The sequence below is a fragment of the Molossus molossus genome, unplaced genomic scaffold, assembly GCF_014108415.1.
Source record: "Molossus molossus isolate mMolMol1 unplaced genomic scaffold, mMolMol1.p scaffold_m16_p_13, whole genome shotgun sequence".
In the NCBI taxonomy this organism is placed as follows: domain Eukaryota; kingdom Metazoa; phylum Chordata; class Mammalia; order Chiroptera; family Molossidae; genus Molossus; species Molossus molossus.
In genome coordinates this window covers 71,887,280-71,912,138 of record NW_023425348.1, presented here as the reverse complement: position 1 = coordinate 71,912,138, position 24,859 = coordinate 71,887,280, and the positions used below count along the sequence as shown (strand labels likewise).

The 24,859-nt window shown below is 41.7% G+C and overlaps 1 protein-coding gene across 5 annotated transcripts in view; it reads right to left on the bottom strand.

Moving 5' to 3' along the window:
- TCP11L1 (t-complex 11 like 1) overlaps window positions 1-21,712 on the bottom strand; it is a 44,149-nt gene extending 22,437 nt beyond the window's left edge. For 2 of the 5 annotated variants that reach the window (XM_036257753.1, XM_036257754.1), the window contains exons 1-4: window positions 17,608-17,770; window positions 8,738-8,870; window positions 4,298-4,418; window positions 3,131-3,351 (exon numbers count right to left, since the gene is read on the bottom strand). In XM_036257753.1, coding sequence (XP_036113646.1) covers window positions 3,131-3,351; window positions 4,298-4,418; window positions 8,738-8,870; window positions 17,608-17,770 — 638 coding nt within the window. Of the gene's footprint in view, window positions 1-3,130; window positions 3,352-4,297; window positions 4,419-8,737; window positions 8,871-17,607; window positions 17,795-20,923; window positions 21,157-21,424 lie in introns of those variants that run through there. The other 3 variants (XM_036257752.1, XM_036257749.1, XM_036257751.1) reach the window with 3 other exon arrangements.
- Window positions 21,713-24,859: the final 3,147 nt, after the last annotated feature.

Sequence of the window (24,859 nt, the reverse complement as noted above, 5' to 3'; positions counted from 1 at the left end):
GTCTAGACCAGAATGCATTCTTTGGCTTTGGGTCAGCCGTCATGCAGCCACAGAGGAAGGAAGGAGCCCAAGACCTGAGGTTAAGGGTAGAGAGCTCACCACCCGGTAGCTACTCTCACATAGGTTAATTCACTTTCCTAGGAAAGAAAGAAAATTAACTCTCCTTTCCCCTCTCCTCTTACCCCAGAGGTCTCTCTTAGTTTCAGGGCATGCTTTACATTCTAGTTCTGGAGGCATAACTGCTGTTTCATTCTCCAAATGTACCCAATAAGCAAACTTGACATAGTCATCCCATTTTAAGAACCTATCTTTAGGAAATAACCTAAAATACAGATAAAGGTTTTGTGCACAAATATGTTCATTGCAAGGTTAAAAGTAAATAATTATACATAATCAAATTGTCCATTTTAACAAAAAAAAGTTAATTATATGCAAATGAATATTTTGCAGCCATTGAAAATGCTTACAGAGAATTTTTTTTTAAATCTTCACCCAAGGATATTTTTCCATTTATCTTCAGATAGAGGGGGAGGGGGAGAGAAAGAGAGACAGAGAAACATCAATGTGAGAGAGACACATCCATTGATTGCCTTCCGCACAACCCCAACCAGGGCCAGGGAATGAACCGCAACTGAGGTACATGCCCTTGACTGGAATCAAACCCATGACTCTTTGGTCCTCGGACTGACACTCAAACCACTGAGACAAAATGGCCAGGGCAAAACTGCTCAGTATCTTGAATGTGGTGGCAGATACACAAATTTACACAGGTGATAAAATCATATAAAATTAATACACACACAAATATACATACAAGTAAAACAGGAAAGCTAAGTGAGATCAGTAGATTGTATCAAAGTCAACATTCTGTTTGTGATACCCTACATTTTCCAAAATGTTACCATTGAGGGAAACTGGATAAAGTGTACTATGTTATTTCTCTCAACTCCATGTGAATATAATTATGTCAATGAAGCTTTCAATTAAAAAATAAGTACAATAATTAGGGTATAATGTTAACAGGAAAAGTCAGGCCTGTAATGCCCACCAGGAGGTCTCCTTAGGTTCAATTAAACATTCAGACTCACAAGACTACCATAAGCCACAGGTGTGGCATCATCTATTCACAGCTTACCAACAGGGCAGCACCAAGCTTCCCTTTTCTTTTCTTTTTTTTATCCTCACCGGAGGACATTTTTCCATTTTTTGTACAGACAGAGTGGGAGGGAGAGAGAGGAAGAGAGAGAGAGGGAAACATCGATGTGAAAGGGACACATCGAGTGGCTGCCACCCGCACGACCAACCAGGGCCGGGGACAAACTGCAACCGAGGTACATGCCCTTAGCGGGAACTGAACCCAGGTCTCTCCGGACCGCAGGCGGACGCTCTAACCACTGAGCAAAACCGGCCAGGGCCAAGCTTCCCTTTTCAAGAGTTACAGCTATTAGCCACAAGCATACAACTCAGACATGTGGAAGCCACCTGACTCAAAAGCCTCAGGTGCTAATATATTTTGTAACAACTCTACAGCATGGCTTTTAGGGTCTACATCAGAGGCACGTCCACTTATAAAAGATACTCTACAAACAGAAGTCCAAAGTATGGTGTCCCATCCAGCATTTATAGTTCATTATTATTCTTTTCAGTCCAGATGCAATTTACCAATCAGATGCCACTTTCCCCATGAACAATGTTGCCTAGTACCATTTTATTGTTTGTTTGTTTGTTTGTTTGTTTTTGGTACATGCCCCTAGCGGGAACCAAACCCGGGACTCTAGTCCACAGGCCGATGCTCCAACCACTGGGCCAAATCGGCCAGGGCGCCTAGTAGCATTTTGATGCATAAGACCTTTATCTGTTTACAGGAACACAGAGCTAATCAGTTAACCAAAAGTCAAATTCTCAGGCAGCATCATGTCAATTCTTTGCCCATATTGGCATAAAAATTAAATAAATTTAGCCCTGACCGGTTTGGTTCAGTGGTTAGAGCGTTGGCCTGCAGTCCAGAGAGACCCGGGTTTGGTTCCCACTAAGGGCAAGTACCTCGGTTATAGTTTGTCTCTGGCCCTGGTTGGGTCATGCAGGAGGCAGCCACTCGATGTGTCCCTTTCACGTCGATGTTTCTCTCTCTCTCTCTTTTTCTCTCTTCCTCTCTCTCCCTCCCACTCTATCTGAACAAAAAATGGGAAAATGTCCTCGGGAGAGGATTTAAAAAAAAAAAAAAAAAAAATATATATATATATATATATATATATATATATATATATATATAAATTTAATCATAGTTATATATATTTAAATATAAACATACAAAAGACCAAAGAAAGTTAATATAAACTATATGTTAGTTCACAGGATTATATTAAATTAAATTTATTGAATGTCTTCTTTGTATTTTGATTATGTAGGAGAATGTCCACATTCTTAGGAGATACTTGCCGAAATATTTAAGGGTAAAATATCACAGTATCTGCCATTACCCCTCACAAGGTTCAGGAGAAAAAAACATACACACATGCATACATACATACATGTATATAAAAAGAAAGCAAATTGGGAGCCCTAGCTGGGTGACTCAGTTGGCATGAGCATCATCCTGTATACCATAAAGGTTGTAGGTTTGATTCTTGATCAGGGCACATGCCTAGGTTTTGGGTTCAATCCCTGGTCAGGGTGGGTACAGGAGGCAACCGATCAATGTTTCTCTCTTACATAGATGTTTCTCTCTTCCCCCCATCCTCTCTCTCTAAAATCAATAAAAACATATCCTTGGGTGAGGATTAAAAAAATTAAAATACAAAGAAAGCAAATGGACAAAACATTTTGTGGATCTACATAAAAGATATATGAGTGTTAATTACACCGTTTTTGTGACTTTTGTGTAGGTTTGGAATTTTAAAAAAGAAAACATTAAGGTTAAAAAACTAAAAATACATATATCAACATAACTGTGCTAGTGTGGTGGTAAAATTGTGGATGAAATTTTTTCTTTCTACCTTTCTATATTTTATAAAATGTTTGCTTTTCAAATAAAAAAAAATGCATGCATATCTATACTTGAGGAAGTCTAAATCTGAAAATAGGCTCTATGTTTTAGGTGCACTTAAGGTGATTAACACAATTCCCATACCTGAAAAGGGGCACTATTTCCTTAATGTCCTTTAGTTTCTTAACTTCCTCATCTCGAGCAGGTGCACACAGTGTCCCCATCATGCCAATAATGAATTCCGCCAGCTTGGAAATGTCAAGGGCCCCATTCTCTGCCTCCTGTTTTATCAGATCCAGATCCAAGACTTCTGTAATCTGGTTTCTCAGTCTAGTGTGACCAGGCAGCAAGAAAGATAAGAGAGTCTGCAAAAGAGCACAGCCAGGCTTAATATAAATTTCTTGGTCAGACATCATTTTTTATTACATATAAAGGAATTAACATCTGCCCAAATGAGAACTTACCAACTGCTACTATAATGTTGCACATATTTTAACCCCTTATTCAACAAATCTACAGAAAAATATGTTTGCAAGTCATCTAGACTAGCTGTTTAAATTTCCATTTAAGCTCTAGGTAGCAATCAATTGGATACATCATGAATAAAAGTGAGAAAAGTAAAACATTAATTAACACGAGCCTGTGAACCAACCACAGATGCCAATTTCCAGGGATATATCTCTTCTTTGTTTCTTTATTGATTTTTTTTAAGAGAGAGAGGAAGGGAGAGGGAGAGAGAGATAAAAACATCAATGAGAGAGAACATCAATTGGCTGCCTCCTGCACGCCCCCCACTGGGGATTGGGCCCACAACCTGAGCATGTGCCCTGACTGGGAATCGAACCAGCGACCTCTTGGTGTATGGATCAATGCTCAACCACTGAGCCACACCAGCCAGGCAATATATCTCTTCTATGATACTAAAGGTATTGCAAAAGCAGACCTACCTTCCACTTACTGCCTTCTCTATCCCACAGGCTGAAATAGTTTTTGGCCCCTATTAAAATTGAACATGTCCATACCTATTAAAAATTTTATAAATCACCTATATTTCATAAAATAAATTGTTTTCTTTAAATAATTGTCTTTTAAAATATTAAATATTTCTCTGTCTATAAAGGAATGCCTTCAGGTTATCATAGCTTGTTTTAAATTTTAAAAAGGGCTTTAAGCCAAAAAACTCTTAATCCACATTTTGGCAAGTAATTTAACTTGATCCTTCGATTTCTTTAGTCTTCTGGCACAGTAACATGGAGAAGTTGAATATTCCTAACACATCAGAAAAGCAGCACAATTTGCTCTTCACCTTACCTCTTTGATCTCCCCGACAAGTTTAATGGCATGGTCATATGTTGGGGGGTCTTCACTTAGCTGGACACTCAAGCAATCCCAAAAAGCTTTATGTACAATCTCCTTTACTTTCTTCTCCAAACTGAAGGTAAATGAGGGGGGGGGGGGGGGAAACAAAGGCAAAAATAAATAAAATATTTGAGCCTCAAATCACTTTCTTTCTTTATTTTTTATCCTCACCCGAGGACATTTTTCCATTTTTTGTTCAGATAGAGTGGGAGGGAGAGAGAGGAAGAGAGAGAGAGAGAAACATCGATGCGAAATGGGCACATCCAGTGGCTGCCACGTGCACGACCCAACCAGGGCTAGGGACAAACCGCAACCGAGGTACGCGCTCCTACTGGAAATGAACCCGGATCTCTCTGGACCGCAGGCCAACGCTCTAACTGCTGAGCCAAACCAGCGAGGGCTATTTGTTTTTTTAAATTATTTTTCCTTTATTGATTTTAGAGAGAGAGGAAGTGCGAGGGAGAGATAGAAACATCGATGAGAGAGAACATCAATTGGCAGCCTCCTGCATGCCCCCTACTGGGGATTGGGCCCACAACCTGGGCATGTGTCCTGACCAGGAATCAAACCGGCAACCTCTTGGTTCATGGGTCAACGCTCAACCACTGAGCCACATCGGTGGGACTAGGGCTATTTTTTAAACAGCTTTTTTGAACTATGATTTACATACTGTAAAATTCACCCATTTTAAGCATACCATTCAAAGAACGTTAGTAAATTCATCAAGTTGTGCAACCATTACCACAATCCAACTTCAAAACATTTTCGTTACATCAGTAAGACTCCTCATGCCCAAGCTGTGGGCCAGGTTCCAAACATGTCATTCCCAGAGTATAAGCTGTCACGCTTGGCCACCTTGCCCCTACACTCAACCCAGCTGAATATGACATATCTCCAGAAACCTGGAAGGCACAAATTGAGTGGGTAGCCATAAGATCCTGGCCTAAAAGGGAGTACAATGACCCCAGCCACTAAGGGCCCATCAAAGATCTTACTTTAAAACTCACTGAGCCCTGGCCGGTTTGGCTCAGCGGTTAGAGCGTCGGCCTGCGGTCCTGAGAGACCCGGGTTCGGTTCCCGCTAAGGGCACATACCTCGGTTGCAGTTTGTCCCCGGCCCTGGTTGGGTCGTGTGGGTGGCAGCCACTCGACGTGTCCCTTTTACGTCGATGTTTCTCTCTCTCTCTCTCCCTCCCACACTCTATCTGAACAAAAAATAGAAAAAATGTCCTCGGGTGAAGATAAAAAAAACAACAACAAAAAAAACTCACTGAACCTACAAAAGATCAGCAAATGTCTATCCCAATTTCAGACCTACTCCCAAGACCTCAGTTCTTAGGAGGTATGATTGAATTGGGCCTCTATTCTTCTGGTATTACATTTTTAAAAACAATTTTTTTTCTTTTATTGATTTTAGAGAGAGAGAAAGGGAGAAGCAGAGAGAGATAGAAACATCGATGAGAGAGGACATTGATTGGCCACCTCCTGCATGCCCCCCACTGGGGATTGGGCCCACAACCTGGGCATGTGCCCTAACAGGGAATCAAACCGGTGACCTCTTGGTGCATGGGTCGACGCTCAGCCACTGAGCCACACTGGCAGGCTGGTATTACATTTTTAAAACTGATAGAGATAGGAAAGAAAAACTTATCCAAGAAGGAAAATTGGATCTAACATTTGACATCTCACCTTAAGTGTGGCAATGATGACTACATATATTATTGTTTATTGTTTAAATTTATTTTAGAGAGAGAAAAGGGAGAAAGAGAGAGAGAAAGAGATAGAAACATAGATGAGAGGGAACATTGACTGGCTGCCTCCTGCATGCCCCTACTGAGGTCAGGCCCACAACCTGAACATGTGCCCTGACCGGGAATCGAACTGGCAACCTCTTAGTGCATGGTTTGATGCTCAACCACTGAGCCACACCGGCCGGGCTATTGTTTATTGTTTAAATTAATCATTAATAAAAAACAAAGATCCCTTGTGCCCATTAGCAGTCACTGCCCAGTTCTACCCTCAACCCCAGGCAATCATTAATCTACTTTTTGTCTCTATAGATTTTCCTTTTCTGGATGTTTCATGTAAATGGGATTGTACAGTATGTAGACTATATATCTGGATTCTTTTACTAGGCAAAATGCTTTCAAACAACATCATCCATGTAACATGCATCAGTGCTTTGATCCTTTTTATTTTTAAATATGTTTTTATTGATTTTTTTGAGAGAGAGGAAGAAAGAGAGAGGTAGAGCCCTGGCCAGTTTGGCTCAGCAGTTAGAGCGTCAGCCCACGGACCAGAGAGACCAGGGTTTGGTTCCCGCTAACGGCACATACCTAGGCTGCAGTCTGTCCCCAGCCGTGGTTGGGGTTGTATGGGTGGCAGCCAGTCGATGTCTCTCTCTCACATCAATGTTTCTCTCTCTTCCTCCGTCTCTCCCTCCTGCTCTAGCTGAAGATAAAAGCAGAAATGTCCTCGGGTGAGGATTAAAAAAAAATTTTTTTTTAACTAATAAAAAATAAAAGAAAGAGAGAGATAGAAATATCGATGTGAGAAAGAAATATTGATCGGCTGCCTCCTGCATGCCCCCTGCCAGGGATTGAGCCCACAACCCAGGCATATGCCCTGAGTGGGAATTGAACCAGGACTTCTCAGTTCATAGGATGGCGCTCAATCCACTGAGCCACACCATCCAGACTGCTTTGATCCTTTTTATGATTGAAAAATATTCCATTACATGAACATGCCACATTGTATTTCTTTATTTGTGTGTTGATGGACATTTGGGTTATTTCTCATTTTGAGCTATTATAAAATCACTTTCAGAAACAAATTCACTCGGCCTGTGTGGTTCCGTGGTTTAGCGTCGACCCATGCACCAAGAGGTCACCGGTTCAATTCGGGGTCAGGGCACATGCCCGGATTGTGGGCCAAATCCCCAGTGGGGGGCATGCAGGAGGCAGCCAGTCGATGTTCTCTCTCATAGATGTTTCTATCTCTCTCTCTCTCCCTTCCTTGCTCTCTAAAATGAATAAAGAAAAAAAAATTTAAATAAGTAAATAAAATATTTTAAAAAAAAAACAAAAACCACAAATTCTATGAGTTTAAGGTAAGAAATTTTTTTCTAATTTGAATAAAGGAAAGATTTACCAAACATACTTAAACTAATCACATACCTTATTATTTTTAGTGATTTATTTCAATGAGTACTTTATTGGAAAGAAGAATTTTCAAATAATTTGACAGATGACATTAGTCCAATTAACAGTATATAACAATGCCATATGATAAAAAGAATACTGGAAAGTTTAGAGCTGTTGTTCGGCCCATGTGGCTCAGTGGTTGAGCACTGACCCATGCACCAAGAGGTTGCCGGTTTGATTCCTGGTCAGGACACATGTCCAGGTTGTGGGCCTGATCCCCAGTGGGGGGCATGCAGGAGGTGGCCAATCGATGTTCTCGCTCATCGATGTTTCTATCTCTCTCTCCCTCTTCCTCTCTCTCTAAAATCAATAAAGGAAAAAAAACTTTTAAAAATTTAGAGCTGTTCATTTTTAGTGTTCCAATACAATCAAGTTTCCTAAGATATTTATGATTAAATAGTTTAATATAACAATTAAACATGTATATAGGTTGAATTTTATTTCCTAAAAAATATCCTACTCCCATGTGACATATGAGACAACCACTTAGATGAGGTACCAAACTATATCATCTTATATATAACACCTCATTAAAACTAGCAATTACACCACGAAAGCAAAATAAGTAATTCTTCATTATTAATGTGAAAAAGTACTATTTTTACAGAACACATAAGAAATGTCTATTGTAGGAGACACTAGAGCTTGCCAACCCAGTGCCATTCATTCCCCATCCTTTTCTCCATGGCACTTTCACAATTATAATAGGCAATGATTTTTCTTTCTTATGACAATACATTTTAAAAGGCTCACCTCGCAATCAATAGAGTATTAGATTCAATACGCTATCTGCTAGGTGCTAGGAATACAGAGAGTAATGCATAATCCTTGTCTATGTAGAGTTTACAACCTGGTAAGGAATCATAAGTAAACCAACAACCACAGTACAATAAGATAGTTACGAGATGAATGAAACAACGCAGTGAAAACACAATATGAGGCTAAATCCTATGGAGAAGGGAGAAGCTACAGTGAAAGATTCCCACAGGAGATTTCCAGATCTTTTGTTTACATTTTAAAGGATCAATCTACTTTCAAACTCCAGTAATTCTTGGTATGGGAATAATTTTTAGCAACAACATGCAAAAGGAGAGGTGTATTTGAATATAATGACACTGAGTGAAGAAAACATTTCCCAAACTGAGGAATGACAGTATTCTACTAAACAAGTAACTCAGTAACCACCTTACCTGTCTTCCGGCAATTCGACAGGTTTAATCTGGAAGTCTCCATTCACTACAATTTCATGAGCTAGAACCATGTTAGTGACTCCTTTTGCTGCCTCTAGAAGCTCTTCTACTGTCACAAAACGAGGAGGACTGGCTGTAAGAAAAACCCAGCATAAGACATTTGCTTCTCTAGATTAGAATTTCTATTAAAGTAAGGAGAAGGAAGTGGTTTTGGTATCAACTAACAATATTGGTTATGCCTCTATGAAAATATTATGGCAATTTCAAACAATAAACCTGTATTATTTTTTCTTTTAATTAGAGTCCTAAAAGCAGAACTCATTTACAATACTCAAAACACGTGGGTTTTGTTTTTCTTTTTTAACTAAGACTAGTCAATGGAAAATGACTACAGTAAACTGAGACTTAGAAAAACTTTTACAGACCATCAATTTCTCAATAAGCTGAGGGTTTATTTTCCAATCCCGTTGCCTCCTATCCCTCCTAAATGACAAACAGGAGATGCCTGATACTATGCCATGAATCTCCCCAAATTAAAACAACAGCGAGTACTTTAGGTGCCAGGCACTATTTAAACAACGCTAAAACCACTACCCTGGACAGATACCAAGAGACAATGTGAGTTTTAAAGCTGACCAATGGCCTGGCCGGTGTGGCTCAGTGATTGAGTGTTGATCCATGCACCAGGAGGTCATCAGTTTGATTCCCAGTCAGGGCACATGCCCAGGTTGTGGGCCCGATCCCCAGTGAGGGGCATGCAGGAGGCAGCCAATCGATGTTCTCTCTCATCAATGTTTCTTTCTCTCTCTCCCTCTCCTTTTCTCTGTGTCTCTAAAATCAATAAAGAAAATAATTTTAAATAAATAAATAAATAAATAAATAAATAAATAAAGCCGACCAATGAAGAAATCAGAGTGTGTGTGACTCAAGAATTTTGTAGAATGGAGGCTCACTGTATCAAAACTTTGAGTCATCTCAGATTTTTCCCTTTCCACTCCCCTGTTATCCAAGTCTTGTAGATTTTACTGTGCATCAACTGCTGCTATAACCACATAACTGGTCTCCACACCTCTCTCTCCTTTGATAAAGCTTGAGATTTCTCTTCCAGAAAGACAATTCTCATACCAATCTCCCCAGGTGTTCTAAGCCAAGGAACACTGGGTAATTCCTATTGTTTTTTTCTTTCTTAAATTCTTACCCAAGGATATGTTTCCATTTATCTTCAGATAGAGTGGAAGGGAGGGAGAGAGAGACAGAGAGAGAAACATCAACGTGAGAGAGACACATAGATTGATTGCCTCCCAAATGACCTCAACCAGGGACAGGACTGAACCACAACCAAGGTATACACTCTTGACCAGGAATCACACCCGGGACCCTAGGTCCGCAGGCTGATGCTCTAACCATTGAGCAAAACCATCCAGGGATCTTTTTTTTTTTAAGTCTATGATAGAGATATGCATATTTGGTATACCAATAAAGCTGTTTTTAAAGTCTATGAGCCCTGGCTGCTTTGGCACAGCAGTTAGATTGTAGGCCCACGTACTGAAGGATGGTAGGTTTGATTCGCAGACAAGGGCATGTACCTAGGTTGCAGGTTCGATCTTTGGCCCCAGTCAGGGTTGTACAGGAGGCAACCAATCCATATGTCTCTCTCACATTGATGTTTCTCACTCTCACTTCCTCTTTCTCTAAAAATCAATAAAAACATTTTTAAAAAATAAAATAAAGTCCACTATAGCAGTTCTTTAGCCTGTAATGGGGGTGAGGGAAGGTGCTTATGAAAATAGATTTTTGGGCCCTCCTCTCAGAGTTTCTGATGTAGTAGGTCTTGGGTGGGGTCAGAGAATCTGCATTTCTCACAAGTCTCCAGCTGATACGGACAGTCACAGAAATCATACTTTGAAAAGCACTGGCCTAGAAGATAACAATATTAATTTTATGTCATATGATAGGACCTGGACTTAAAATGAGATAAATAATGTCACTGATAACTTGGCTGGTTTGCTCAGTGGTTAGAGCATCGGCCCGCAGACCACAGAGTCTCAGGTTCGATTCTGGTCAAGGGCATGTACCTTGGTTGTGGTTCATCCTGGGCCTGGTTGGGGTTGTCCAGGACACAACCAATGGATGTGTCTCTCTCACACTGATGCTTCTTCCCCCCCCCCCCCGCCCCGTCCCTCCCACTCTATCTGAAGATAAATGAAAAAATATCCTCAGGTAAGGATTAAAAAAATAAATAAAATCATAATAATCATAATAATCATAATGTCACTGGTTTGCACAGGGTTACAAAGACCTTAAGTTAGTGAAAAGTAATTTCCCTTCCTCTTTTATGTTCTTCTTTGCTCATTCAAAAAGGGAACTAAATGCCCTGGCCAGTATGGTTCAGTGGTTAGAGTGTCGGCCCGCAAACCAATGAGTCACGGGTCCAATTCTGGTAAAGGGTGCATACCTCGGTTGTGGTTCATCCCCGGCCCTGGTTAGGGTCCTGCACGAGGCAACCAGTCAATATGTCCCTCTCTCTTCCTCTCTCCCCGTCCCATTCTATCCAAAGATAAACAGAAAAACATCCTCGGATGAGGATTTAAAAAAAGGAACTAAATCTAAGAACTGGTTATATCCTATCAGGTCAGATAAGGGGAAGCTGGAAAAATGTATCAAAATTCTAAGCATTTCCAGAAAATATCAACAAAATAAATAAAAATTTGCTTTATAAATATTGAAAAAAATATAATAAATATCCAAAATCAAAGCCCAGATAGAAATGCTCAATATTATTATTATTATTTTTTTCTTTTTTTTTATCCTCACCCAAGGACATTTTTCCATTCTTTTGTTCAGATAGAGTGGGAGGGAGAGAGAGGAAGAGAGAGAGAGAGAGAAACATCAATGTGAAAGGGACACATTGAGTGGCTGCCACCCGCACGACCAACCAGGGCCGGGGACAAACTGCAGCCGAGGTATCTGCCCTTAGCAGGAACCGAACCCGGGTCTCTCTGGACTGCAGGTCGACTCTCTAACCGCTGAGCCAAACCGGCCAGGGCAATGCTCAATATTATTAAAATGTCAATTCCTGCCAAATTGATCTACTGATAAAATTCAATCCCAGTCAAAATCCCAGCAAGGCTTTTTTTTAAATTGCATCATCCCATACACTAAAAAGTTGCAGGTTTGATTCCCAGACAGGGCACACACCCAGGTTGCAGGTTTGATCCCCAGTCAGGGTGCATGCAGGAGGCAACCAATCGATGTTTCACTCTCACATTGATGTTTCTCTCTCTTTCTCTCCCCTCCTTCCTTCCTCTTTCTCTGAAATCAAATTTTGTTTTTTTGGTACGTGCCCCTAGCGGGAACCGAACCCGGGACTCTCTGGTCCGCAGGCCAATGCTCCAACTGCTGAGCCAAACTGGCCAGGGCTCAAATCAATTGTTTTTTTTAAAAAAAGCAACAACAACCCTGGGCAGCTTTGCTCAGTGGTTAGAGCGTCAGCCATCGGACTGAAGGGTCATAGTTTTATTCCTGGTCAAGGGCATGTACCTGAGCTGCAGGTTGGATCCCTGGCCTGGTCAGGGTTGTGTGGGAGGCAACCAATCACTGTGTCAATGTTTCTCTCTCTTTCTCCCTCCCTCCTTTCCACTCTATCTAAAACTCAATGGAAAAATATCCTCAGGTGAGGATTAACAGAAAGAACCAAAAAACAAACAACAATAACAAATGACTCTCAACCCTTATCTCACATGATAAATAAAAACTAACTCAGAATGGACCACAGACTTAAATATAAACTATAAAACTTCTAGAAAAAAACATAGGAAAAAGTCCTTAGATAGGATACAAAAAGCTCAAAATATCTGAGGAAAAAAACTGACTAATTGAACTTCATCAAAATTCAAAACTTGCCCTGGCATGGTAGCTCAGTTGGTTAGAAGTATCATCCTGATAAGCCGAGGTTGTGGGTTTGATCCCTGATCAGGGCACATACAAGAATAAACCAATTAATGCATAAATACATGAAACTATAAATCAATGTTTCTCTCTTTCTCTCTCTTTAAAATCAATAAAAAAAATTTTAAATTCAAAATTTTGTTCTATTAAGAAAATTAAAAAGCATGCCACAGAAAGGAGAAAATATTTGCAAAAAATCTATCTGCTAAAGGACTTATATCCAGAATATAAAAAGAATTCTTACAACTTAGTATTAAAAGACAATCAAGAAATGGACAAAAGATTTGAACAAACATTTCTCCAGAATATATATACAAATTACCACTAGGTGCATGAAAAGATGCTCAACATCATTAGTCATCAGTGTGAGATAATAGAAAATATATATGTGGGTCCCTGCCCCCAGTTCCTGGCACAAAACTCCTAAAGCCCTTGTAAATCCCTAAGTGATAAGAGCACTAGGCACACCTTTTGTTCTATTGAAGTAACTCTGAGTGGGCTCCAGGATGGGGGCTGGTCATCTGAAAGACCAAGACGACATAAACTTGGAATTTCAGCCCCATCTCTCATCCTTCAGAAATGGAGTTAATAATTGATCATAGCCTCTATAAAATGCCACAGTATGGGGTTCAGAGAGCTTCCAGGATGACCAACACATCCATACTGGGAGGGTGATACACCTTAACTCCATGGGGACAGAAGCTCCTGAGCTTAGGATCCTGCAAGCCCTCACTCTATGTAACCCTTCATTGTGTTGTTCATCTGCATCCTTCATCATATCCTTTAATAAACTAGTAAACATAAGTATTTTCCTGAGTTCTGTGAGATGCTTAAGCAAATTAATAGAATCCATGGAGGGATTGCTGGAACCCCTAATCTACAGCTGGTTGGTCAGAAGCACAGATTTTAACCTGGGCTTGCAACTGAGATCTAAAGGGGTGGGAGAAGTCTTTTGGTTCTGAGGCCTTAACATGCAAGATCTGATGCTATCTCCAGGTAAACAGTGTCAGAATTTAGTTGCACTGTGGGACACCCAACAGGTATCACAGAGAATTGGTTGGCTGTGGAATAAAAACCACATATTTGATGACCAGAACTTAAGTGTTCTGTGTGAGTAGTAATGGAGACACACAGAAGAAAAACACAGGAAGAGGGACTGGGTTTTCCTCCACACAGGTTAAAAACTATAGTTTTTTCTTTTATAATCAGGGAAATGCAAGTTAAAACCACACTGAGATACCACTACACACCTACTAGAACGGCCAGAATTAAAGAGCTTGATTACACCAAGATCTGGCACAGATGTGGAGCACCTGGAACTCTCACATATAAGTGGTGGAATTGCAAATGGTACAGATACTTTGGAAAACAGTCTCTTGATTTCTTATAAACCATACACATACCACATGATACAGCAACCCCACTCTTATGTCTTTACTCAAAACGAAACACATATAGTCATGTAAAGATTTGTACTCAATTGTAAACAGTACTTTTATTTATAACGATCAAAATCTAGAACTATCCAAATGTGTATCAACTGAAGAATGGGTAAACAAATTGTAGCATAACCACACAGTGGATTACTACTCAGCAATATAAAATGAACAAACTACTGATACCTTCAAAAACATGGTTGAATCTTAAAAACATTACCCCAAGTGAAAGAGTCAAATAGAAAAGACTATGTATAGTGTGGTTCCATTTATATGAAATTATAAAATGGGCAAAATTAACATTGGCTGGTGAGGCTCACTTGGTTGGAGCATTGTTCTGCACACCAAGAGGTGGCACATACCTGGGTTGCAGGTTTGGTCCATGGTCGGGGCATGTATGGGAGGCAAATAATCAATGTTTCTCTCCCTCTCCCTCTCCCTCTCTCTCTCTAAAATCAATTTTGAAAAACACATCCTCAGGTGAAGAAGAAAAAAATTTTGGCAAAATAAAAAAGGCAAAATTACAGTGACAGAAAGCAGATCAAGAGTTGCCCAGGGATGGTGGAGGAGGAGGAAGGTGCATGCCAAGGGGCATAGAAAATTTTGGGAGGGGATAGAAATATTCTAGCAGCTCACGATTGTGGTGGAAGTGACACAACTGTAAATGTACTGGTCAAGTCATCAATCTACACACTTAAAATTGGTGAATTTTATTATATATAAATTATACCTCAATAAAGTTAATTAAAAATTTGAAGGTACTCAGTAGGGATTTACTAAATAAATATTAAATTATTAAATAAATTATTAAATTTATTCAAGCTAATATTTTCTGTTACCTTTTATTAGAAAACGGAACTTCCACTGTGGTATATTAATATCAAGCATTAGCAGTTACTGAACTCTGAGTTCTTTTTTTTTAAATCCTCACCTGAGGATATTTTTCCATTTATCTTCAGACAGAGTGGGAGGGAGGAAATGAGAGAAAGAGAGAGAGAGAAACATCAATGTGAGCAAGACACATTGACTGGTTGCATCCCGCATGACCCCAACCAGGGCCAGGGACCGAACCACAACCAAGGTATGTTCCCTTGATCAGAAGCAAACCCGTGACTCTTTGGTCAGAGGGCCAACACTCTAACCACTGAGCCAAACTGACCAGGGCTAAACTCTGAGTTCTTAATCTCTTAAAAAGAAATTCAGAGACTGTCACCAGGGCTTTTAACTTTTGTTTTAACCTTGGTTTTGCAAAAATCTCCAAATGTCTGATCATCTTAAATTTATAAAAATAACAGAAACACATCAGTAATAAAACGGGGTCCAGCCTGGCTGCTGTGGCGCAGTGGTTAAGCGTCAACCCATACACCAAGAGGTCACTGGTTTGATTCCTGATCAGGGCACATGCCCAGGGTGTGGGCCAAATCCTCAGTGGGAGGCATGCAGAAGGCGGTCAACAGATGTTTTCTCTCATCAGTGTTTCTCTCTCTCTCCCAAATCAATAAAGAAAAAAAACAAAAAAACAACAACAGGGTCCACCAATCCTTGCTATAATAATACAATGTTAACTTTCCTCTTGGCAACTGACACGCCATCTATCCTGGGAAGACCAAAGTAATGCTGGTGGCATGCATCAGCACAGAATCAACTCCAACAAGTACCACCCAGGTTACTTTGGCAGCATTACCACTTAAAGAGAAACCAGAGCTTCTGCCCAATTGTCAACCTTGATAAACTGTGGACCTTGGTCAGTGAGCAGACACAGGTAAATGCTGCCAAAAACAAGGCTGGAGCTGCTCTTATCATTCATGTAGTGTGATCAGGCTACTACAAAGTTCTGGGGGAAGGGAAAGCTCCCATAGCAGCCTGTCATCTAAGGATGGTGGGAGGGCTTGTATCCAGGTAGCTTGAAGCCACATGGATAAAATTTCATTAAATGCACCCTGGCTGGTTTGGCTCAGCGGTTAGAGTGTTCACCTGCGGTCCAGAGAGACCCGGATTCGTTCCCGCTAAGAGCATCTCAGTTACAGTTTGTCCCTGGCCCTAGTTGGGTCGTGCGGGAGGCAGCCACTCGATGTGTCCCTTTCACGTCGTCGATGTTTCTCTCTCTCTCTCTCTCTCTCTCTTCCTCTCTCTCCCTCCCACTCTATCTGAACAAAATATGAAAAAATGTCCCCTCGGGTAAGGATAGGAAAAAAAAAAAGTTCATTAAATGCGCTTTTTTTTTTTTTATCCTCACCCGAGGACATTTTTCCATTTTTTGTTCAGGTAGAGTGGGGTGGGGAGAGAGAGGAACAGAGAGAGAGAGAAACATCGATGTGAAAGGGACACATCGAGTGGCTGCCACCCGCACAACCGACCAGGGCCGGGGACAAACTGCAACCGAGGTACATGCCCTTAGCGGGAACCGAACCCGGGTCTCTCAGGACCGCAGGCCGACGCTCTAACCGCTGAGCCAAACCGGCCAGGGCCATTAAATGCTCTTTAGGGCTTTTCAAAAAAAAAAACTCTGTTGACTAATCAATTACCTGGAAAAACTGATAGTTTTAAAAGATGTACTCCTCAAACACAAAACTGTTCTTCCAAATATGAGGAATTACTGCTCATCTACACTTCAAAGAGATAATATCAGCACTGACATTCTTAGACTATGATCTCTCCTCTTAAAATTTTCATTTTTGGACTCATTTCAAAAACACTTAAGTATTCTTAATAAAAGACATGAGTCTGGGCAACTGCTGGGAATTTGTGCAGAAATTGCTACCTTTTCACCTAGGTGGCTGGCTCTCTGCCAGGGATCTGAAGTGACTTTACCACACATATTCAGCAATCTGAATCCCATCAACCTGTGGGAACTCAGCCCCCAGGCGATGAACCTAGGGTGTGGCAAAGGCACTCCCATTCAAAACCCCCTTTTTTAACTAACTGCACAAGCACAGTCCTGGCTGGAACCTGCCTCAGACTTTCAAAGACTCTTTTATTTAAAGCTGCAATATGCACTCCACCCTCCTACTTTTCAGAGCACTTCAGAGAAATTGGAATATCACCAAGGCTGCAAGAAGACAGGAACATTCTGGACATTATTCTAAAATTTTAATTTCTCATGAAATTGAAAACCCACAAGTGACTAGGCTGTCAGCTGAGAAACTGCTGCTATTCTTTGTTTTTTTAGAGAGAGAAAGAAAGAGAAAGGGAGAGATAGAAACATGGACCGGCTGTCTGCTACACATCCCCTACTGGGGATCAAGCCTGCAACTCAGGCATGTGCCCTGAATAGGAACCAAACTGAGGACTGCTCGATCCATGGGACAACACTCAATCCACTGAGCAACACCAGATGGGCAAACTGTTGCTATTCTTAAATGCTAATTATTGACAATGTTATATCATTAGAACCTACCTCAGGGCCACATGTACAAGGAAGCCTAATAAAAATATCATCTGAAAATAATACTAATATTGCTTCTAACCAAAGTCAAATTTGCTTACAATGAGGTCTTTGCACTCTTTGGGTGCTAGGAGAGCCCATCTTTACTTTTTTCTGTAAAGCTTCATCAGAACCTTCCACAGCATCTTCAAGGCCTTGTTCAGAATCATTTGATTTTGATTTTCCTGCTTCATTTGTATTGGACTTGTCAAGGTTTTCAGACATTCTCAATTAAGTTTATGCACTTTCCTAAAAAAGAAAAAAAAAGAAAAAGAAATGAACCAAGGAAAGAAAAGAAAAAGAACCAAAATGTTCTAGCTCTGTCAGTAACTAGAAGTGTGACTTGAGGCAAATCATTTAATCCCTTTGGATTTCAGCTTTCTCATCTGTAAAATAAATAAACTTGGTAAGATCTCATCCAGCTATAATATTCTACTTCCATGATTAAACAGATACCTGTAAAATGACACTTATTATTTATCAAATTTATGGACCTGTATCAAGAGTAACCGGTTTGAATATTTTTGTCCCACTCCTGAGTACCATGTCATGAGAACACAGGGCTTTAAATTGTTAGAAGATAACACTATAAATTGTCTCTTCCATTTTAATTCAGAGAGTGATTCAATTCTTCACTTTCATTCCTGAGTGTTGGTAGGAAAACTTTGGAAATAATGCTTTTAATCAGGCTTCCATGTGAACACACTGCACTGAGGAGTTGGTTCCCTGATCACATTATGTGAATAAGATACCTGGAATGACAGATAGAAGGTAGAATCTTATGACAAATTTAAGAAGAATGTGTGGGGCAAATACTTTTATTAACTCCTTGCCAGTCAGCAGAACAAGATGATGAGTAAAGCAGGAAGTTGCAAATAACCATGATATATGTGGTTGGGTGCGGTTTTAATTTTTAGTTGCTGATTAGAATAGAAATAACATGTCGGTCTAAGCCAGTTAATAAAGGCTGGAATAGTAACCTCTTATTTACTGTATAAGTCTTTGTCGAGTTCTTTTCCCCCTCTAGTTTTAGAGTTCTCTATTCCTAAGGTGTTTCCAATTAAGGAAGAAAAAAGATGTGATGTTCCTGCATTTACATTACTGAAAATAATTAGTATTTGTATTATTAGCAATTGAAGATCACAAAACATTTTCATAAACACTAATTAGACTTTATTAGACACCTGGAAGATAATCCAGAGATCAAAAGAAATGTCGGCTGCTTTCGGGAAGTTTGGCAGACTCTTTTCTGCACATTTGAAAAGAATCATTTGATATAACTATCTGAAATTTTAGATACCTCCGTTAAATAGAATGAAGTTGTCAGAATTTACATTTTCAGGCCGGTATTACTAATATGAAGATTGCTTTATTTTATTTTATTAAAAAAAATTTTTTTTTCTTTATTGATTTTAGAGAAAGAGGAAGGGAGAGGGGGAGAGAGAGAGAAACACCAATGAGAGAGAACATAGATTGGCTGCCTCCTGCATGCCTCCTACTGGGCATGTGCCCCTATTGGGAATCGAACCGGTGACCTCTTGGTGCATGGGTCGATGCTCAACCACTGAGCCACATCAGCTGGGCTATTTTATTTTTAAAATTTTTTTCTTGAAAGGCAGACTGCCACGTGCAGCAACTCATTTGGATGTGTCTGGAGGCTTCACAGTATGACTACCCTATATTCTCCTATAAATGGACCTTGAGAGCTTGTTTGGAGGTTCTAGCAGGGAAACGCAGCTATTCCTATACCCTTAACCCAAGAACAGTCCTCTCTTCTAGCAGGGAAGGTTTTCTTCTTAGACCAAGTACCACGCAGCTTGGAGAGAAACGCACAGGTAGCAGTGAGGGAGGGAGGAAGGGAACACCCACCTGGCCAGCCAGATCAGCTGAATCAACCCTGGCGATCAATAGGGTGCCCAATTGTCCTCACATTCTGAAGATTGCTTTAAAGCAGTTACCCTTTACCTTCTAACATCTCACTCCAGAACCCATCTCCTTTCTGTCCTAAATCCTACTTGGCTCTGGAAATGCTCCAAGATCCAAAAGACAACATTACCAGCATATCCTATGTGAAAGGACAAAAAAAAAAAAAAAAAAAAAAGCCACTTCTAATTTTATCCTCTTCACATGCTGGGAATGAGCTCAGAAAAGATGAAGTAATTCATTCTATACAGTGAGGAGGAAAGGCAGGATTTCCAGGTCTCTAATACTCAACTAAGTAAACTAGCCCATCCTTTTAAGATTCAGCTCAAGTCCAAACTCCTCCCCAGGACACTTCACCAACCTCACCAGTAATTGCACCTTTCTCTGAACTCCTGTAGGGCTGATTACTAAACATCTGGCAGTCATCATTGCCTTAAATCCAATTCAAAAGATGCTTATTTAAATAGTAATAAAGAGATGAAAAGGCATGGTCAGAGACATACATTCTTAAAAGGAAACACAATGAAACTTATGCCTTAAAGGCTTTATTAAATCACTAAGAAAGTGATTTAATAAAGCAGAGGGAGAAACTAATTCCGCCTAGAAGGAGGTTGGAATAACCTTCCCAGAAAAGAGGTCATTGGATATGGTCTTTCTGAAAAGAGTACAGTTTCTTTTTTTTTTTTATCCTCACCCGAGGACATTTTTTGTTCAGGTAGTGTGGGAGGAAGAGAGAGAGAGAGAGAGACATCGATGTGAAAGGGACACATCGAGTGGCTGCCACCCGCACGACCAACCAGGGCCGGGGACAAACTGCAACCAAGGTACATGCCCTTAGCGGGAACCGAACCCGGGTCTCTCGGGACCACAGGCTGATGCTCTAACCGCTGAGCCAAACCGGCCAGGGCAAGAGTACAGTTTCATACAATTAAAAAAACAAATATGTGGAGAGGATGAAAGGGGGGGGGGGTTCACTCAAAAAAACAAAGTGGAGGCACAGGAAAATGATTGGTACAAAGGCAGGTGATGAAGGTGAAAAGATGAGTTGGGGCCAGATTGTAAAATTGCTAGTTTTTATTTTTTTTAAAAGTCTACCTAGATTTTTAAGTTCTTAAGAGCCAGGACCAACCATATCTCCCACATATGCGCATACATATAAGTATATCCCCCAAACAGACGCCCACTAAGTATCCGTTGATAGCTGTGTCATCTCTGTGATGTCAGTGTGTATGGGAGGGATGGGCGTTGTCTCTGACATACATGGGTCCCAATTCTGACACTTTACTAGCTGTGTTTCCTTCAGTTTCCTCATCTGTAAAATGTAGCTAACCTATATCTCTTGGGTTTGGGGGAAGTTTCAACGACAGAACGTGCATAACAACAGATGGCATGCAACCGGCTTCCCATGAACGGTTATTATAGTTACGGAGCTATAGGATGCATTTAGTTACTTACAGTGTGCTCATTCATTCATTCAACAATCACCAACTCCTGCTATGCCTAAACGGGGAACCGGGTGTAGGAGGATCCTCGCACTTGCGGTGAAGGTGAAGAGCGTCTACCTGAGCTTCACGCCGAGCCCAAGCTGGACACAAGAGACTCCCCAGCAGAAAGGGTCTTTCAGCAAAATAAAGGGGTTCTGTCCCCCGACGCCGGGAACCACTTCCTCTGGCACCCGGCGCCACTCACTCCCTGCGTCCAGATTGCGTTGATGTAAACAACTGTTTGGGTCGGCGAGGGTGTGGCCTAGCCCGGACCAAGCGATGGAAGCGGGACGCGGGATGCGAGGTGGGGACGGCCTCGAGGGGAGGGACAAAGGCCGCGCTAAACCCGCCCGCTGCCCCTGACTCCTCCTCTTCTCGACCAGACATCACCTGGGCCCGACCCGGCGGGAGAAGGCGAAGAATGGCCTGATTTCGACCTCAAGCTTCCAGCCTCCGCGCTCGCTTCCCTCACCTGCCGCGGAGTCGGCGTTCTCCCTGCTGTCGCTGGGGCGGCGAATCGAGCTGGGCCGGCGCCGCGCCGGAGGCGGGGAGCGATGCGCGGCGGGCAGGGAGGTTCAGTCTCTGCCCCTCAGAGGCCGCATCCCACGCCGCGCTGCGGGCTGTCCTCCCCGCCGGGCTCGGATGGGTAGCGGCCAGTGCAGTCGCTCTTCAGCGTCGGGAAGGGGGAGGCCCCTCTTAAACCAAGAGGCGTATGCCCCATGTAGGACGGCGCCATGTTTCTGTACGGAAAGGCGGGAGGCGTGGCTCCGAGCCAGATAGCGCCACGTTTCTGTACGGATGGTGGGGGCGTGGCTCCGAGCCAGATAGCGCCATGTTTCTGTACGGATGGAGGGGGCGTGGCTCCGAGTCAGATAGCGCCATGTTTCTGTACGGATGAAGGGGGCGTGGCTCCGAGCCAGATAGCGCCAAGTTTCTGTACGGATGGTGGGGGCGTGGCTCCGAGCCAGATAGCGCCATGTTTCTGTACGGATGGAGGGGGCGTGGCTCCGAGCCAGATAGCGCCATATTTCTGTACGGATGGAGGGGGCGTGGCTCCGAGTAGGGCGGTACCACGTTTCCCAAGGGAAGGGCAGGGCCCGGCGAGGGTTCGCCACCGGGGTGCGACGGCAGGAGCTGGCGGCAGGGAGGACCGCGAAGTAGAGGCGGTGCGGCGGCAGGCAAGTGAAGGAGAAGGTCAGGTTGCTGAGCCGCAACCGCATTCAAAGCCTTCCCCGCCAAGGTTTTCAAATGTAAATATTACTTCATGTGGTGTATGTAGTTGCACGTAGTTTTCCCCTCGTAGTTTACCTGTTAAAAAAGTCTTGCCCACCCCCTGGATCGCCAGGCCTCCCTTGACTGGCACAGGCTGGGTTTGGTTTGGGGGTCATCTCTTAGACGTAAGTGGCCGCTACACTTTGTCGATAGAAGAGCGAGACTTGAGCCCTAAAAAAGACGAAAAGCAAGGAGGCAACGGTTCCCACGAGGGTTCAGCTCAACCCTGGGAGCGTAAGGTGAGTTCTAGAAAGGGACGCCGTCATGTTAGCACGGGCCGTGACTATCCATCCGGGCTGTCCCGAGGAAACCAGGCCTTCCTCAGCCTGTAGCAGTAAGATAGCGAACACGAACAGAAACAGTTTCTGTGTCTAATCTTAACAAGTAAAAGGTACGTGACTCTTCACTGTTCACTTGTAAACATGCGTTAAGACTGAGCATAAATCATGTATGACTGAGCATAAATCATGTATGCCTTAAACAAAGTGAAGGTAATAACTGTCTTCTACGGTAGCTTATAAACTTGTTATATTTAAATAACTAGAACAAAACAAGACGGAGTGGAATTGGTCTTTCAAACACTACTTCTAAATAGATCACATGTGGGCAGGTATCCCTAAACTGGTGAGGGCTGAGAGTGCACTACTACCCCCTCAAGCCATTCATTAACTAGCACAGTTTTTTTCCTAAACACACACACACACATACACACACTTTAGGAGGAAAAAAACCCTAAAGATATTTAACTAAGTGGAACTAAGACTCACAAAGAAAACATTCAGTTCTCACTTCTGAGTCCAGACGGATGTACCCTGACTATACCTTAGAATTTTCTGGGGGCAGTTTAAAACTACCATCTGCAACTCTGGGGGAAGATGCCAGGCAAGGATCTTCACGCTTCCCAGGTGATTCTAAGATGCAGCCAGACTAGAATCACCTCCGTAGCAAGATCTACCCCCTACCTCCAGGCCCCTAGTGAGAGTGACCTACCTTCCTTGGATTAAACCACTTTCCTATGTGGAGAGGACACTGACTACCAAAACCACTGATTTGACTTGGAATGCCTTGTAACCTTTTGATATATTTTGAATTGTTTCCTTTTAAGTATTAAAAACTTACTGACACACATTTCCGTTTTGGCTACAAGGACTGGAAACTCAAATTATCTCAAGGTAAAGGGAGTTCACTGCAAGGCTAAATAGTGTTTGGGAGGAGAAAGCTGGCAACTGCTCCAGAGATTTACTACTCTGTCATTTCCAGTCACACAAGAGCTCTCATCACATCCCTGCTTCTTGCTGCTGTCTACTTCACTCTCCTCTCTACACTACAGACTGGTTTCTCTCTTTTCTTTGTTGTTGTTCTCCCATAGTTTAGATTTTTCCATACAGAATTTGGTTGGTCAAGTTGATTTTTGTACACAGTCAGTCTCATTCACCACCAGGGGTGGGGAACGTTCGGCCCGTGGGCTGTATAAGGCCCATGAAATCAATACCAGCTAATATCATATGCCTCTACAAATTAGCCCGACCAAATATAGCAGGCTAATTTTTAAGTTGATAATTTTGTATGGCCCACAAATGATGTTATAAATATCCCAATGGCCCTTGGCTGGAAAAAGGTTCCCCTCCCCTGGCAGGTAGGCTGTCCTAGGATCAGTGCTTAGCCCTGTCTCCACTACATTGGTGGTGAGGCTCACAGACACCTATGAATCAGGTATATAAGTGGGGATGGGTCCCCAAGAGGGCATCATGGATGAGTGAATGATGACACACAGCAAACAACAGTTGACGTTCTGGTGATCCAGGAGGATTGCCCAAGGCACTCAGGGTAGCACTGACAATGCTTGCAGTAAACATGATCTATTTTTTCGAAAACTTGATCCTCTTCTTGTTTATGAAGCTTGAGGTAAACTGTGGTTTTACTATATTTTCCATGGAATTATCATTAGAATACTGTTTCTTCTAGGACCATGACTATAACTAGGCATTTAGTTCTTCATTGCCCTGAAGGAGAGGTGTTAGTTTTGACTGGCAAATAACCATGCTATTTGATTATGTGCAAAATAAAGGTTGCAGATCAGATAGTACACACACAGTTGCTCTGCCAACTATAGTCTCACCCCTTTCAGTAGTTTATGAATGCTTCCTCACACTTAAATCATGAACTATCTTCTTTCACTTCATTGTAAAGAGAGCTGCTTCCCTCTTGCCTGTGCAAACAACAAAAAACTGACATGAAGTTATTCCCTGTTTTATTAGAATTGGTATCATAGATATATTATAGCTATGAGTCCTTAAATTTCTCCCATGTAAAGACTATCAGTTATATCTTAGAAAATAAAAAATGTATTGACATCCTAGCGTATTGGTGAATCACTAGTTTTCTCTACTTTTCATTAAAAGTCTAAGTTTAAATAGATGAAATTCAGTCTCATTTTAATCTTTTGGTTTTATTATTGTAAGGTTGAACAGTTTCAAACTTTACTGTATTGTATTGCTGTGTATTTACCAAATATATCTTCACAGTGCAGTAGTTCCAAGATAACCAGTAATGTGAATAAAAAGTTGTTGAATACTTTAGTTCTAATGGCCAAGAAATATAGATATGAACAAGTGACCAGGTTGAGAGAGGGAGG